This window comes from Amia ocellicauda, chromosome 1, assembly GCF_036373705.1.
Source record: "Amia ocellicauda isolate fAmiCal2 chromosome 1, fAmiCal2.hap1, whole genome shotgun sequence".
NCBI classification, from domain to species: domain Eukaryota; kingdom Metazoa; phylum Chordata; class Actinopteri; order Amiiformes; family Amiidae; genus Amia; species Amia ocellicauda.
The window spans coordinates 47,085,174-47,102,518 of record NC_089850.1 but is presented as its reverse complement, the minus strand read 5'-3'; the positions used below and the strand labels follow the sequence as shown (position 1 = coordinate 47,102,518).

Genomic DNA, 17,345 nt, shown 5'->3' with positions numbered 1-17,345 from the left:
GCATCTTTCTGGCCCAAATTAAGGGTTCGTTTCAGCACAGCGCTGCATGGTGGCCTCACCACAGGAATGATGTCACAAACGCATTGATGTCAGTTATAATTCAATACTCTTGCTATTCAAGCACACAGTAATACAGTCCTGCACATAATTTCCTATACTGTATTATTATTTAGTTTTTTGTATAACCATTAACATTTTGAATTCTGTTTTGGTTGTAACACTAGTCCACAAAATACAACCTTAGCAACTTGTAACTCATTATACACTATCGTTGAATATGAGTCACTTGGACAAAGGTACCAATACAATTAAAATAACAATAAATATTAATATTCACATTAAAAACAACAAGATTAGGCACCTTATCCACTGAACATTTACCTACTTTGCATAAGAGATGTATTTACATAACTATACCCAAACTGGTAAATAAATGTGGCATTATACAATAAGGGCACTTCTGTTTAAATTAGAGGGATTTTCAAAGAGTTGAAATTTCAAATATGAACTCAAGTTCCAGAAAATTACACTAAAAATATAAACAAAGAATTATCCAAAAAGCAAAAACAACAAGAGAAATCAAAGCCGGCTGATTTGCTTGTGTTGGTTGCTTTGATAAACGGTTTTCTTGTATTACTTTGTTTCAGCTTTTTACTTTGATAAATTACAAAGAGACCCACAACAGAAGTCACTTAAACAGAGAATCCTGTCTTGTTTGCGCAAATGAGATTAGAAACTAGAGAAATTACTTCAAAATATCAATTCAATTATAGTATGGTGTACCAATTTGTAAACAGAAAATATATATCTTCAAAATAAGACTCTTATAATTAATCCCTTTTGCATATTAGAAGATAAATTGAGACATGTCCCCCGAGACGACAGGCACCACTTCTTTGATCTAATTATTTTACTGTTTTCTAAAGTATTCTCAAAGATGTCACCAGTTGGCTTCATGGTGAAATTCATTTATTGGAGTTCCCAATTTAATAAGACAAAATGACCACTTCAGACGACAAGAAAAAATAAAAAAGAAAGCCTATATTTCATACCAGGTTTCATGGCATGAGCACAAATAACTCCTGCAGCTTACAAAGTTTCAGCCTTTGACAGCTTCCAGTCTTATTCTCAGTAAAAGGGGTACAGCATTGGTAGTACCCTTCTGTGACTTTTGTGTGTAAAGACCGATTAATGCACCAAAATGTTTCCAGGTTGGAAAAAACTATTTAAATGACGAAATCAGTAGTAGACCTGACATTTGCACTGTGGTTTAACAGCTGTTATAGCAGAATTATACATATTGTATTTAAAAAGCGGAGTAACACTAGTATGTTAAGTACTAAGGCCAGATCATAATAATACTTTCAAAATTGTGAGGGAGTGGGGGGATTATAAAGACCATCTTTCCAGAGGGAACAGTGCAACTACAGAAGAGGATAGGAATGTGCACACAAAAGGCAAAACAAACCTTTCTTTCCAGTTTTGATAAAGCTGCTACAGTGCAGTGCTGTCCACTGGTATGAGTGATAAAATGCCAATAAGTAGTGATCTTGATATAACGTACTCCCAGAATGTAATACGGATTGCTAGGGTATATGTAGGATCATTATTTTCTTTCTTCACAACAAAATGCCTTTCTTCCCCCCCATTCGTTTTCCATTAACTGCAGTAGATGTGAGATGGCTCCATCACTGGATGTTCTTGTTTAAAAAATAAAGGATAAGTTGCTGGGTTATTTGCTCTCAGCCGTTAGATGTCTCTTATACAAATGCAAGGTTTTATTCATCATGCAAGTTTACAATAAAATAACGTTTGATATTTGGTTTTTAACATTTCAGTTTTCTTTTTCCTGAGATGAAGCACTAACAGGCTTCACCACATTTTCCAGAACGCTGCTATTGATTGTTGTCAGCTCTGTGCAGGAATATATTTGTGGTTCTCCAAGCAATAAATAACAAATCCATAATCAAAACTGCAGCAACATGTTCTGAAAACAAGAGAGAGATATTTATAATCAAACGCACTACAGAGAAGCACTTGGTTGTGCAGAGGAATATTACAGTCTGCATCTCCAAGGAGCACTTCCATGCCAGCAAAGCAATATGTCCTGTCTGTTGAGTGATGTGCTTTACTTTCCATGAGCCCATCAGCTGAAAGCTTTACATTATTTATATACTTTCATTCTGAGTAGGAAACAGACCATTTAATTGGGCTTCCAGAATATAAATCAGACACTGTTCCTCCATTCTGATGCTAAGTCTCTTCATTGCGTGATAGCTCTATATTGAAATGAAACGAAGTTCAAACATTATTTTAGTGATATTTCCTTAATGTGTTTCTTTCAGCAGAGAATTCCAATTGATTTCAACAATATGGTAAACTAAATTAATTAAAGAAATAAACAAATACAAACAATTCCCTCCCCTCCAATAATACCAAATGCAGTGCGAGTAATACAGAATATAATATAGCCGGAGCACAAAACTGAAGGAAATATGAACAGTAAGAAATTGCTAAGTGGAAAGTGTTATTGAACCAGTGATACCCTGTGAAGCGTGACTGGGACAGGAGAGACAGTGCTGTTCTTGTACTTCACACTTGCAGGCCATTCCTCTATGGAGAAAATGGACCTAACAGCCACTGTCTCTCCTAGCAAGAACCCTGACTGATGCGTAATGCTAAGATCAATGGTTATCCAGTTAGGAGGATGATTCCTTCAGACAGGAAGGAAAGCACAAGTCCTATAGCTGCCACCACTGATGAAGCTATCGCTCGCCTCCTGGCAGCTGAAATTGGGAGCGAGAGAACACTCAATGGGAAAGAAATACACACGTAACTGGCGCTGGGAGACCATCTGCTTCGAGGGTTTGTCATTGTAATAAACGTTAGATATACAAATTTCCATCTGTGCAAACAGTACCTGTGGCAGATTCAAGGAGCTTGCCAAATGTTTATTTTTCCTTTTTGAAAAAAGATGAGAAGCCAACATTTCATCGTTCAAGATACAGTCATTTTCCACAGGAACAGGACTATAAACTAACACAAGAGCTACTATGCTGAGCAAAAGCCATGTGCAGCTAGGGAACCCGTCCTGCCTTAAAATGGCAGCAATTGTTCAACATTTATTTGGTGCTTCAGTGTGTAGTGGGAACATCCACTTTTATTATTTTCTTTACATTCTTTTATTATTATTGTTTCATGTTGCTAATTCAGTTTGGTCTATAAAGCAATCATTAGTTTGTATTTGCTCTGTTCTGGGGGCTACTTTAAGTATTAGTTAATAAATGTAATAAAGTTAATAAATTTCTGTCTGAAAGGTTACTTCAGTCAAGCATTGCCTTTTCATTATTTCAATCAACTACTGTCTTTAGAATTATTCAATCCGCTCTTGCTTTTCAGTTAATTAAGTCAGCCACTGCTTTTTAGTATATTCAATCAGCTGAAACAGTTAAACAGTATAAAGATTGTGTGTTTTGGGGAACAGGTACTGACCATCATCAATCAACTCATCAAACACTTCAACAACATTAACAAACTTAGGTCTATGTTAATTATCATGCATGTGGTAAACTATTTTGTACAACTGAAGTTTAATGAGATGTAATCATTTTGGATAGATAAGACCCAACCCATTGTCTATCTGAAGATTCAAAAAGGCTTCTCCAACCTCACATCCTTAGTTCTTTTCCTAACTTCATGTGAGAGGAGGGCTCCGGGTTAACCTGTATTTATGTTTTCTGCAATAAACTTGTTACTTCTTCATCGGTGTATCCTGCGATTTACTAAAACCACTACAAGTGAATGTAGCATCATGTGTTCCTCATTAAACATCTAGAAAATCAAGCCTTCAATGTGCTGAGCTCCCACACAGGTCTACAGCTTCTCAGTGCTTCCTTTCATTGTTGTCCCCTTGTCTTATGTTATAGGGACACCTGGCTGCAAACATGTAGTGAAAGGGCAAAAAACAGAAGCTCTGATTTCATGGGCCCCATTGCCCCCAGACCCTACCCTCAAAGAGTTTTCTCGGGGGCAACATGAATTTCCAATGTGGCACCTATGACTGACATGGTAGCACCACCAGCGCATCACGTAAAACTCAATTTGATTTTGCAAATAAAATGTTTTACCAGAAATATGTCCATGTTTCTGTATACATGTATTAATTTTAACATGGTACAACGGGTGAATGCACTGTTTGCAGAATGTGGTTGGGGGAAAAAGTATTCTGCACTTAATTCCCATACAACAGGAACAAAGCTAAAGCTAAGTGAGAACAAATGTGCCTCTTCAATTAGAATTGAGGGCATTTAAAATTAGACATACACGCTGCTCGGTCATGCCCACAGAATAAAATGATCTTATCATCAGCAAGCCATTCAAATATATTTACCATAGACAGCTAATCACAGCTTACTGAATTCTGTATCGATCTAAACATGAGGGATAGAGTGGAATGAAATGATCAGATCAAGTAATTCATTTAGTGTTGTCCCTGTATTTCAATTACATCAACAGCTTTTAGTCATTCGTTCCGACAGTAAATGCAAATCAAAGGGAACGGGCATCTTACCTGAGACCAAATGTGTGCGACTGTTCAAAGTTGAACAACGAGTGTATTTTTGCATCTGAATTAATTATGATAATTCTGTCGAGAATATCCTTTTAAAAAAAGAAAGAAAGAAAAACAAGAGTAACTAGAAGAAATGTAAACAACATATCACAGCAGGATGTGTAACTACAGTGGACACCAAAAAGACAGACAGTGCTCCCATCTCTGCAGCCTCTCATTTCATTCCACTTTGCTCTCAGTTTCCTCTCTGGTTTCGTTAATTAACTCGGATAAAGGAAACTTAATGGAAACTCTAATGCAGCATTCATCACACAGACAACACAAAAATAGGCCAGGCATTGCGCCAGACATTCCTGAATCTACCTTTTACCCGAGGAAGTTTTAATTGTGCAAGTATACGTGGTTGTTGTTTTTCTTAAGATTAAATGGTTCTTCTATTTAAATACTGAATTTCATATAAAGAATTATCAGTTATATTTACGCTTATCGTACGAATGCATGTACCTTGCTCTAAAGCTTGTTGAATAGGTCTGGTTTTGATGTCATACTGGATGCACCGTTTCCCCAAGAAAACAACATAGGTATGTCTGTGGGGATGGAGCGAAGAGCAATATGTCATGTCCTCTCTCATAACTGGCAATTGATTGTGTGGTCTCAATGACTGCTATTAAGTAAAGAGCCCAAGTACTTCTTTATGGTCTCTGTCCATAATTGCTAACAGCAGCATGCCAATAAAGTGTAAGTCGTACTGAACTAATTGCATTAATCGTAAAAACTGTATGTAGGAAGTTCATTTCAGTCGCTCAGGCAGTGTGTTAAGCAGAACCCAGGAGGGCTAACCATCACCACATTCTACTGCAGAGTGTCAAACTTCAGTGAGAAAATACAAGGGCATGTTCTGAGTTTGAAAAGGCTGAGAGAACAATGTGGGGACAGCAAGCCAGAGTGGGATTCCTTTATGTGGGCACCTGTCAATCAGTACTGTTCTGGAAAAACGTTCAACTTGAGTGAGTTTTAGTTATCGTACAATATTCTGAAGCTGCAAATTGAGATCCATTGTCATCTTAAGAATCATGCAGCAGTTATTAACAATTGTCAAAGGATGCCCCCGTGTGGTAAAAGCTAAAGGTACAATTGAAGAAATATAATAGATTAAGTAATTCTATTTTAAATCGGAAACTTTCTGTTTTTTTCCCGGGATCATAACTGGGTATTTTAAATCATTCTGATCAGTTTTAAACTGTAGGTTTAAAGACTCTAACCAGTAGCTTTAAATAAGATACACTACATATTACAACTCACACATTTTGAGAAACTTTACAACAGTACAATATACAATATACTGAAGAGCCCTGTTAGACTTCAGTATGTGTGCTACAGGAGTTAGATTGTTTTCTTTTCATATTCAATCTTTCTGTGCCATTGCCTACCTTTACTTTTGATTCCCCACTGGTACACAAGTGGGATTACAGCTTCCTCACCACACGAGTGGTTTCGGTGAAATCAGCCCGGTTCACCTTCAGTGAGCTAATCTCCCAGCCACCATTACAAAAAGCTTAATCACTCAGATATCATCTTTACATGTTGCAAATTACATTACTGAAACTAAACAAAGCCAGTATACAACTGAAACACTAAACTACTGTAATTTAAGTGTGCATGAGGCAACAGAAAAGATAAACACGCAAACACACACACACACACACACAACAAAATCCTTAAAAAGCATTTAATATTTCATGTAACAGATTAGCATACTCACAATGATGGAGGTAGGCATCTCTCTTAGGGGGTATTCTGGCTTGTTAGGAATCCCCTGTTTACCAAGCAGCTCGTACACAGCGTGGTAAGAAGATAAAAGATTGACAAGAGCAAGAAATGTCTGTGGAGGGAACAGAGGATGCATGCTGAATATTTTTCCAGTAATTCTGGAAATTAGAAGAGTGAATTTTTGCCTTTCTTAGCAAAATAAATACAAGGTGATTCTACGAGAGTATATATACAGTGAAGGAAAAAAGTATTTGATCCCCTGCTGATTTTGTATGTTTGCCCACTGACAAAGAAATTATCAGTCTATAATTTTAATGGTAGGTGTATTTTAACAGTGAGAGACAGAATAACAATAAACAAATCCAGAAAAACGCATTTCAAAAAAGTTATAAATTGATTTGCATGTTAATGAGGGAAATAAGTATTTGATCCCCTATCAATCAGCAAGATTTCTGGCTCCCAGGTGTCTTTTATACAGGTAACGAGCTGAGATTAGGAGCACTCTCTTAAAGGGAGTGCTCCTAATCTCAGCTCGTTACCTGTATAAAAGACACCTGTCCACAGAAGCAATCAATCAATCAGATTCCAAACTCTCCACCATGGCCAAGACCAAAGAGCTGTCCAAGGATGTCAGGGACAAGATTGTAGACCTACACAAGGCTGGAATGGGTTATAAGACCATCGCCAAGCAGCTTGGTGAGAAGGTGAAAACAGTGTTGTGTGGTGTGATTATTCGCAAATGGAAGAAACACAAAATAACTGTGAGTCTCCTTCCGACTGGGGCTCCATGCAAGATCTCACCTCGTGGAGTTTCAATGATCATGAGAACGGTGAGGAATCAGCCCAGAACTACACGGGAGGATCTTGTTAATGATCTCAAGGCAGCTGGGACCACAGTCCCCAAGAAAACAATTGGTAACACACTACGCCGTAAAGGACTGAAATCCTGCAGCGCCCTCAAGGTCCCCCTGCTCAAGAAAGCACATGTACAGGCCCGTCTGAAGTTTGCCAATGAACATCTGAATGATTCAGAGGAGAACTGGGTAAAAGTGTTGTGGTCAGATGAGACCACAATCGAGCTCTTTGGCATCAACTCAACTCGCCGTGTTTGGAGGAGGAGGAATGACCCCAAGAACACCATCCCCACCGTCAAACATGGAGGTGGAAACATTATGCTTTGGGGGTGTTTTTCTGCTAAGGGGACAGGACAACTGCACCGCATCAAAGGGATGATGGACGGGGCCATGTACCATCAAATCTTGGGTGAGAACCTCCTTCCCTCAGCCAGGGCATTGAAAATGGGTCGTGGATGGGAATTCCAGCATGACAATGACCCAAAACACACAGCCAAGGCAACAAAGGAGCGGCTCAAGAAGAAGCACATTAAGGTCCTGGAGTGGCCTAGCCAGTCTCTAGACCTTAATCCCATAGAAAATCTGTGGAGGGAGCTGAAGGTTCGAGTTGCCAAACGTCAGCCTCGAAACCTTAATGACTTGGAGAGGATCTGCAAAGAGGAGTGGGACAAAATCCCTCCTGAGATGTGTGCAAACCTGGTGGCCAACTACAAGAAACCTCTGACCTCTGTGATTGCCAGCAAGGGTTTTGCCACCAAGTACTAAGTCGAAGGGGTCAAATACTTATTTCCCTCATTAACATGCAAATCAATTTATAACTTTTTTGAAATGCGTTTTTATGGATTTTTTTGTTGTTATTCTGTCTCTCACTGTTAAAATACACCTACCATTAAATGTATAGACTGATCATTTCTTTGTCAGTGGGCAAACATACAAAATCAGCAGGGGATCAAATACTTTTTCCCTCACCGTACAAGGAATCTAACTAATGTATACCTCTCGTGCAATGCTGAGATGGTAATTTCCTACTGACCGGGTGATTAATGTTAAGATTTAAAAAGTTAAAATAGTAAATACTATAGTACATTTTCCAAACTTGGACAACATTTTCTCAACTTTGTGATGATTATTCAGTGTTTTTGTAAGGTTCATGTTGTCTAAAATATAAATTATAAATGTAATGCTGAAAGATTAATCTAATATTTTTCACAGAAATAAAATAAGCACCACACTCTGACAAGAAGTTGTTTTATTTTTTTTCCCCCACAGATCATAAAGTATTTATTTTATGAATATCAAAAATATATGATTTGTTTAGAAGGCAATGAGAGGGGGTGTTCACACAAACTGAGAGCATATAAGACTTTATTTAGTTGACAGGAAGATAGATTAAATATTTAACATAAATTAAATATACATAATAAACTACCTTGATTATGCCCCGAGTTTGAAATACTACACCAGGAATACAAAAGCACCATCTTAATAAATTACATACAAATAAATATGTCTTCAGATATGGTAAGAGCTGCCAAAGCCAAAAACAAGCAGAAAGAAAAAGAAAGATGTCAAACTGTCAGGTAAGCACGCCACACGAGGGGAGGAAATGCAAACTCCCATCACATTCCTTATTTCTCTTTGTGTTTCCCACTGTAAGAACACTCAATGCATTTTATCCTACCTTTTGACAGCTTCTATCAATGGGATCCATTGGTGTTGACCTTGGGTGAATCATTCGAACATCATCTCTCCCACACTCAAGCACAGACCACAATTCCAAAACAGTTGCTTGGATAAATCCTGCGGTAAGCACACAAATACATAAAACCGTATAATAATAATAATAATAATAATAATAATAATAATAATAATCTTTAGCTGAGGAAGAATCGGTTTTAAAATATACGACAGAATCAGCTCACAGTAAGAGAAAATTAAATATGAAATATGTTATTTAAATGTGAAAGAGGAGCATTTGAAAGAAATTAGACAAGAATAGTGAATGCATGAAATGTAGTTCTGAGTGCCTTACATTACAACATTTTGACAACTGATCTATAAAGACATGATCAATGTGCATGTGGCCCTTTGCAAGAATTCAGCAAGTCTATTCTTAGCATCAACGGCAATTAAGTGACAATATACAACAGCCCTTTACAAGCTAGTGCATCTGAAGAACAGCCAGGTTACATTTAGCAGTGACAGTCCCAGATTTCTCCTTCTGTTGGCTTTGTACCAGGAAACTCAGATTAGAGATACAGCTAATTTCAGTCAGTAATCAAAATATGGAAAAGGGTCGCCCTTTTTCACACTTCTATTATCACTGGGTTCCGAGTCCACAGACACTCAAGTTTACTGGTATTTCTGACAAGAACACAACATCAAAATATTTACCTGAACTCTGAAGCGCCACCACACCAGGGGCTGTAGCAGCTACCTGGGTCACCATCACGCCATAGCCAAACTTTTCACAGCAGCTGACCTGTATGGAAATGATGGCACTAATAAATGCAGAGAAAGAAATGCTGAGCTGCTGCTGAACACCAACGATGTTTAAGCTTCCCACCATTTCACATATTGTCAGAAACTTTCACAAGCCATTTTCAAGTCTTTAACAGCTGCCAGATGATCACTCTATTATTATTAATGTTATTATTATTATTATTATTATTATTATTATTATTATTATTATTATTAATGTCAACTTAATGTCCAAACAGCAGGAAGAAGCTGAGTTGTTCACTTACATAACCTGAGGCAGTTTTTTAATGAATTATTCTAATCAAAACATGTTGACTATGGAAATGGGAATTACATGAACATGAAATGCTGAAGCTTTGTTTCATAATATTAGTACCTCCTGAAAACACAGAAGCACAATATATATGTAAATCAGGTCAATTTATTCTAATTAATTCATGTAAATCAGACAACGTCTCAAAAAATAAATAAATCCCTTTTTTTTCTCAAGCAATTTCAGGGACTCAACATCTTATGAGATTCATCATACCAAAATACCTAGATGAGAAACTATTTACTAAGAAATACAAACATCTGTGTAATTCACAGGGAATGCTACCTTTTTATCCCACAAAGAAGGAAGGTTTTGGCAGAGCTATGACAAAGATCTCAAAGGGTGCCATAAGCCATCTCTGTCAATATTAATGGGCTTCTGTCCTAAGACTAAAAATCAGATGTGCAAACAGATTCCCATTCATTTCATGTTTTCTGCAACATTATTTAAATGATGAAACACACAGTAATTTCACATGTGTATAGGTATCCTCCATGTTGAATAATACGCAAAGTTCTGATGTGGATGCAACGTTAATTGTTTTTTGAAGAAATAGAAAGTAAATACAGTGTAAAAAAGGAAAAAAACCTTAAACCAAATCACTACTCAGCGATTAACAAGATGTTAGCCACTCAGGTAAATGATAAAGGATTATGAATACTGTCAATAAAAACACCATGGCAAACCCCAAGTAATGAATTAAGTCACCTGAAGCTTTTTGGTGAACCTGCTGAACATGTAAGTGACACAGTCATTGATGGCCCCAGTCTGCTGAAGGAGCAGGAGTCCTTGTGGCGTTGCGGCAAAATGCAGCAGGTTGTCTAGCAGGGTTTCTTCCCAGACTGTGCTGATTGAATGAATACAGAGTGACAATTAAATCTACACAGTGCTTATCTTACAGTCATTTGTGATCTGTTTTACTTAAGTCTGATTACTCTCTTCTCCACACTCACTCACTTGTTTTGTAAATCTTGAGTAGCTGCACTAGAAGTGGCTCCCGGGACTGGAGTTGGGACTCTTTCCGACTGAGAGCTCGTCTGCAAAGAAAACGTTGAAATTACTTTCCGATGCAGCATCTGAATTTTAAACCATCATGAACTGATGAGGCTCATTTATGTACTACTATTTGAAAATCCTATTTTTCAGTTCAAAGCGTCACAGCAGCAGGAGGAGGCTTAATTTGAATGCTGTAACCATAGGAATGTAGAAAATAGTATTTCCGTGGCTGTAATTGCCAGTTTTTCGCATCATACGGCATTAAAACTGGACACTAAAAAGTCGCACTGCCTTTCATGCGATTTCTTTTTTGTGATTTGCACAAGAAAAACTAAAATGCTCTCAGTTCCCTACTTGGTTATTATGAAATCAGAAGGACTTGCTGAATCTCTAATTAGGAAATTCTGTGTGATCACCAAAGACTGCACTCGAACAGCATGTGCAGATCATGAGTGTGTTGCCAGTGATATATGGAAGTGGTTCCCACGGTTTCACACTGCGGTCCAGCTATCTGTGCTTGTAAAGTATGGCAGAGCACCCCAGTCTGGACTGCACAGCCCACACACATTTTACTGCATTTCAAATAGACATGCATGCTCTAGTAGAAAGGGGAAAATGTAATTACTAATAAAAATGTAATACCCATACAGAACACCTGAAGCATTTTAAATTATTTTGCTTATATTTTGATGGAGGGCAGCACGGTGGCATGGTGGTTAGTGCTGCTGCCTCACAGCTCCAGGGTCCCAGTTCAAGTCCTGGCATGGGGGACCTGTTCTCCCCGTGTCCGTGTGGGTTTTCTCCGGGCACTCCGGTTTCCTCTCACCGTCCAAAGACATGCGGGTCAGGTTGATTGGTCTCTCTAAATTGGCCTGCCTGTGTGTCTGTCTGTGTTTGTTGCCCAACGATGGACTGGCGTCCCGTCCTGGGTGTATTCCTGCCTTGCCATATGCCTGCCGGGATTGGTTCCGGCTTCCCCACAACCCTCACCAGGATAAGTGGTATCGAGGATGGGTGGATGGATGGATATTTTGATGGATTATTTTAATGTGGATGTGAGGTGTATAATGTAACTGGGTCTTAATTTGAAAGGCTAAATAATTAGAACCTTTAATTAGCACATTTAAAAGATGTATTACATATTAAATATTCATGATCAAACAAGTTATATTTTAAAGTAACAAATATTTATGCCCAATTTCAGACAACTGCACAGCTTATATACCTTATAATATATATATTCTTTCCATTTCAATTTATTGGCAGTAATTCATTACAAAAACTAACAAAATAGTCACCTTTTTCCAGGCATCAGCAATACAGGTATGCAGGCCGTAGGGTTTGAGGACCTGCAGACCCTCACATGTATTGTACATCTGACGGCAGACAAAGATGAAAGCTCCTTTTAAGCTGAACAACAAGCCAGATTCGTACAACGCAGGAAGTTGGTTACCAAGGAGCTTTTTGGTAAACTGGACGATCATGTGTGCAGCTGAAATGCTAGATAAAAAGGAGAACACAAAATGCATGTTTTTTCTTATTTATAATGAAAATAAAAAAAATACAATATAAATGACAATCCACACAGAAATGGCTTTTTCCCCTTGTCTACAATACAACAGAACTCATGCAGTGCTTCTGTACCATAGCTTCAAAGGCAGCAGTCAAACAGTAATCTGTCTCACAATTACAGGTCATTCCACAATTTCCTCATTTGTTGTCACAATTATTTATCAAGTGGGAAACTCTCAGTCAACTTTTATTGTCAGTTCTTGCTGTCAACACCACAATGACAAATAAATTGCTTTTGATAAATGTGCCACAGGAACAGTGAAGAACTGTTGATTATTCTAAAGCATTTTAAATCAGAACTTGTCTGCAGTTGACATGTCTCAGAAACTGGTAAATTGGAACGATTTTGAAAAGACCTCCGTGAACCACAAAGTGGCTGTGCGGTAAAGAAAAGGCTCAAAGTACGTGAACCACAGAGGTTCTTCAATTTGTGTTTGAGCCCCGCTGACTTTTCTGAAAATATTTGCTATATATGAAAAAACTAAATATATATCCACTATGTCTATAGCCATAGTTTCATAAGTAGTGGAACTTCCACATGTGAAAATGTTTTCAATGTACATTTACATAGGCCAACATATTTTCAAAGGACATTTACATTTCTCTTTTATATTTACATGAAAGAGAACCTATAACACATTCTAGAAAAGAACTCTAAGCTGCACAATTATACAGCACAAGGATATCAGTGCAGGCTAACCATAACTCAATTATAAACACAAACAAAAACAAACAAACATTAAAACGGATTAAAAGGGATCAAGACTGAGCTCTTACCTTTCTCCCTCAGTGATCATAAAATTCCCCTCGTACAGAAAAAGGGAAAGTCCCCGTTCCGTAGAAGCAATCCTTGCCAACACATCTGCTATGTGTGTCAGCGTTGTTTCAGGGGAGGGTAAGCTTACCTATGATACAAAACCAGAACCCTGATAACTTTGGACACATATTAAAATGAACAGCACAAACGGTGTTATTTCTAAAGGTTGCTTAGATAATGTAAAAATACTACAGCAGATTATTAAATACGCAAACACTGAAGGTCAAAAATACTATACAAAAGGCAAACCACAACCTAAACAAGAAAAAAAAACATAAGAATAAACGTTTTGTTTACCTTCCCTAAAGAAAGCACAGCAGGGTAAGTTATTTAATGTTCATTGTAATGCGGGTGTATATTAATGTTTGTGTGAATATATCTGTACGCACAGGCCTGGGGCCAAACTAACCCGCTTTCCTTTCAGTAAGGCAATGATGGGGGACAGGAGACACTCGATCACGGGAGCCTTGTACACACACTCGGTTGCACACTCTTTCCAGTCACACAGCGCTCGCAGCTCTTCCATCACAAGGCTTGTGGGTGATAAGGGGTCTAACAAAGACATGATATTTGACATAAAGTGATCAGAAATAAACAGAAAAGGGGTTCACAGAGAAATAATGGGTATGTGTGAATACAGACAGAGATCATCATCAATCTGACATTTCTTGTAGCAGTAGTAATGGTGACAATTACCTCACATCTTTTGAAATTTGATAGTTATCTGCAAATGCTCAAGAGCCACAATCCTACAATAAATGACTTTTGATGCTGTCAATAATTATAAACCTAAATGATGACAGTGGTTCATGCAGCTACATTAGCACAGGTACATTCTTATCCTTTTTCAAGGATGAAAACTGAAGCTACAGTGCTTATCCGTAGCATCAATATAATATAATCCCAGGGAGGGAACCCTATATATCTCGTTTGCTAAATACAAATACAATGTACTTTGTAATGTTTCTTGTGAAAACTGTAAGTCACCATGATTCTTCTAAGAAATTCAAAATAATACAAGAAAGATATCTATTTGAGTACTTAAAATACAGCTTACCTGCATGTGATGCATCGCTGTAAAATGGTTTTGGTTGGCTGTACATTATTCTAATGAGAATGATGATCAGGTCTGTAAGAGTTACTGCATCTGTAAATGGATTTTTTTTCAATTTATAAATACTAAAGCCATTTTCTTTACAAAAATACAAGACCATTCTCTCACATTGCATTAGGCCTTTACATGACATTTAGATCACAGATTAATTCTAAGAGTTTTATTGGGAATCAGCAATGGAATGTGTCACAATATAGCCTATATAATTGTTTTGCAAATCTGCAAAAAGTAACAATTAGATCTGCTATAATTCACTGAACAGAAAGGTTACAAATACACAAAATATTATATGACAAGATTCTTGAAATTCATTCAACTTCTAACAAACTCTAAAACGTTCTATTACTTGATTTTGCTAATTAAAGTACCACCTAGGGGAAGGTCGTGAAGATCAGCAAACCAAAATCTTTGCTTAGAATCGAGGTAAACAAGAGATGATTAATGCATCATAAAAGTGTCCTCACCTTTTCGTCTCTTTACTTTAATGGGGAAAAGTCTCCTTCCATGTGTGTACATGAGCAGCCTCCCCAGAAGACAGAGCGAATGAACAAAATAAAAGTATTGTAACTCCTTGGCAGAATAGGAAGTCCTTTGGGTAGGCCCTAAAGTAAGCACAATATAAATATACCTGGAGCTGTTTATAATCATAAACACATAAAGCTGCACACACTTCAATTTCTAGCAAACACTTACCTTCAACATTTAGCCAATTTAAACGATGAATATGGTAGTTTGGTGCGCTTGAAAATGCACTCCTGATGCATCCCAATGCACAGCACAGCACAGCACATTGTTTTAATTTCATCTTAGCAATGAAACAACATAACATTTCATTTTCCTCATCATACTCTTTTGCATTTCTATGGCTTATTTGCAATGCATTTTGTAATCATTCCCTGTGGAGAAAAAAAGTACCAGCACAACCGCTGTGCAATTAAAAAAACAGCAGGCTTAAGAGCACCCGCTGTTCTGATCTCTGTCTTTCTCTGTTATATTATTAATAACACCCCATAGTGAGCAAATCAGGAGATCTGAAGGAGTCTGACAGAGGGCTGATATTATGCCCTTACTTCACAGCTGCTTCCATCCCCAAGACACAACAAAGTGATAGTCTTTCATGAGAAACATTCCCCTAAGAGAGGATAGCAAGGCATCCAGGGCAGTTGAATCAGTGCTAGTCACAAATACACCAATCAACCCACAAACAAAGCAATTAAAGTGTAGCCTGGTATAACCAGGACCAGTGGTCAACATTTAGAGGTGGTTAAAACTGATCTCAACAAGCCTACAACTGAGAGGAGATGGCTCGTTTGATTTTACAAAGGAACTGTGTTATCGAAAGGTTTGAATTAGATAACTGCAAAAGATTCAGATGTGTTCTGCTAATGAAGACCTGGAGTGCCTTATTTGTCATATAACTATAGACAGCTGCTAGTAATCTATACTGTGTCAATGTCAAAATGGAATCTCATGTATCAGTCTAATCGTCTAAAGCATCCTATTCCATAGCTTTGAAAGACAGACAGTAATAGTATACACACCAATTTGTGTGCAGCTGGGGGTCTCACCAGGAACAGACTCAGTGGATTCAAAGTAATGAATACATTGTTGAAGAGATGCCACTATCTGTTGAAAACAAAAATTAACAATCAAATAAAATGCAGTTTGTTTCTTATTAGTTAGTTAGTTTGTTTGTTTTTTCCTCCCAAAGACTGTTTCATGTTTCCAAATCATAAGAAACAAACTGAATAAATCTTCGATTTACACTCAACATAACCTACTATCACATAATATATTATAACATGAAATGGAAGGAGCCATTAACATCAGTAGCTGTTTCCTGTTTGCTGATACCGCCGGGGCAGTGTGTACCAGTAGGTTTCCTCTGTGGCCTAGTGAAGCTGTAGTGCTATCACTGAGAGCTGCATCATCACTCCCTGAGATGCTGTGACCGCACAGCCTAACAACGGCAGGGCGACTCGGGTGCGTACAGTTCAGTGGAGTAGGAGTCGCACTGTGGAGCCCAGCACACAACACTTTCACTGGTGATTCCAACATGAACACACATACTGAAAATGGCGCTGGGTAGCAGATCTGCATTAGGTACAAGAGAGCGCCAGACGTCTAGCATTGGAACTGTCACTTACTGTTGGGTCAGTTATAATTTAGTGTGGGCTACAGTATACTGAAAGCTCTCAGTTACTCACCAAAGACTTGTATTTGTTTTCAAGAAGTCTCAAGACTACTGTCCTGCTGTAGTACCCATGCTGAAACAGAAGACATTACTATCATCATTATTAGTATTTGTTTATTTATGTATTTATTTATTGTTATTATTGTATATCGTAGTAGCGGCTACAGTATATCCATCAGACTCAAAATGGTTCCATTTACATGTATGCCATTTTTAATGTGTATGTTGTGCGAAGTGCTTACCATCCACTTTTTAAACCAAGTAGCTCTGATGTCAAGCAAGGATAGGAAGTAGATCGGCTCCAGGGCTTTATCAGAGCTTGTCGACTTCACACTCTGCTCCAGATTTAATGAAAGCAGTGATAGAGTGTGTTCTATTATCTCTTCCATATACCTACAAATCAAAACAACAGGAAAAACTGACGGTGGTGCAGATGTGTGGATTGACTGATCGAGTTTCCTATGAGTGAAAATACAAGATATTTCAATTGAGAATTAATAGATTTAATTCTATTCATACATGCACATGCGTCAGGCTGTAATATTGAGTCAGGAGATTCTAGCCATGACCAGCAAAGAAATAAGCCTACGTTAAAGACACACAGACGTTAACTATCCCACATTAGTTGAAGGCCAATTTCTGGTTATCACTAAATGTAATTATA

General features: G+C 37.8%; 1 protein-coding gene across 2 annotated transcripts in view; it reads right to left on the bottom strand.

Moving 5' to 3' along the window:
- Nucleotides 1-17,345, bottom strand: part of tbc1d32 (TBC1 domain family, member 32) — a 49,538-nt gene that overhangs the window by 25,645 nt on the left and 6,548 nt on the right. For both annotated transcript variants that reach the window (XM_066707604.1, XM_066707608.1), the window contains exons 10-23: nt 16,924-17,074; nt 16,695-16,754; nt 16,029-16,113; nt 14,952-15,089; nt 14,431-14,520; nt 13,783-13,925; nt 13,334-13,461; nt 12,283-12,484; nt 10,946-11,025; nt 10,697-10,835; nt 9,589-9,676; nt 8,876-8,994; nt 6,333-6,452; nt 4,571-4,659 (exon numbers count right to left, since the gene is read on the bottom strand). In XM_066707604.1, coding sequence (XP_066563701.1) covers nt 4,571-4,659; nt 6,333-6,452; nt 8,876-8,994; nt 9,589-9,676; nt 10,697-10,835; nt 10,946-11,025; nt 12,283-12,484; nt 13,334-13,461; nt 13,783-13,925; nt 14,431-14,520; nt 14,952-15,089; nt 16,029-16,113; nt 16,695-16,754; nt 16,924-17,074 — 1,632 coding nt within the window. The remainder of the gene's footprint in view (nt 1-4,570; nt 4,660-6,332; nt 6,453-8,875; nt 8,995-9,588; nt 9,677-10,696; nt 10,836-10,945; nt 11,026-12,282; nt 12,485-13,333; nt 13,462-13,782; nt 13,926-14,430; nt 14,521-14,951; nt 15,090-16,028; nt 16,114-16,694; nt 16,755-16,923; nt 17,075-17,345) is intronic.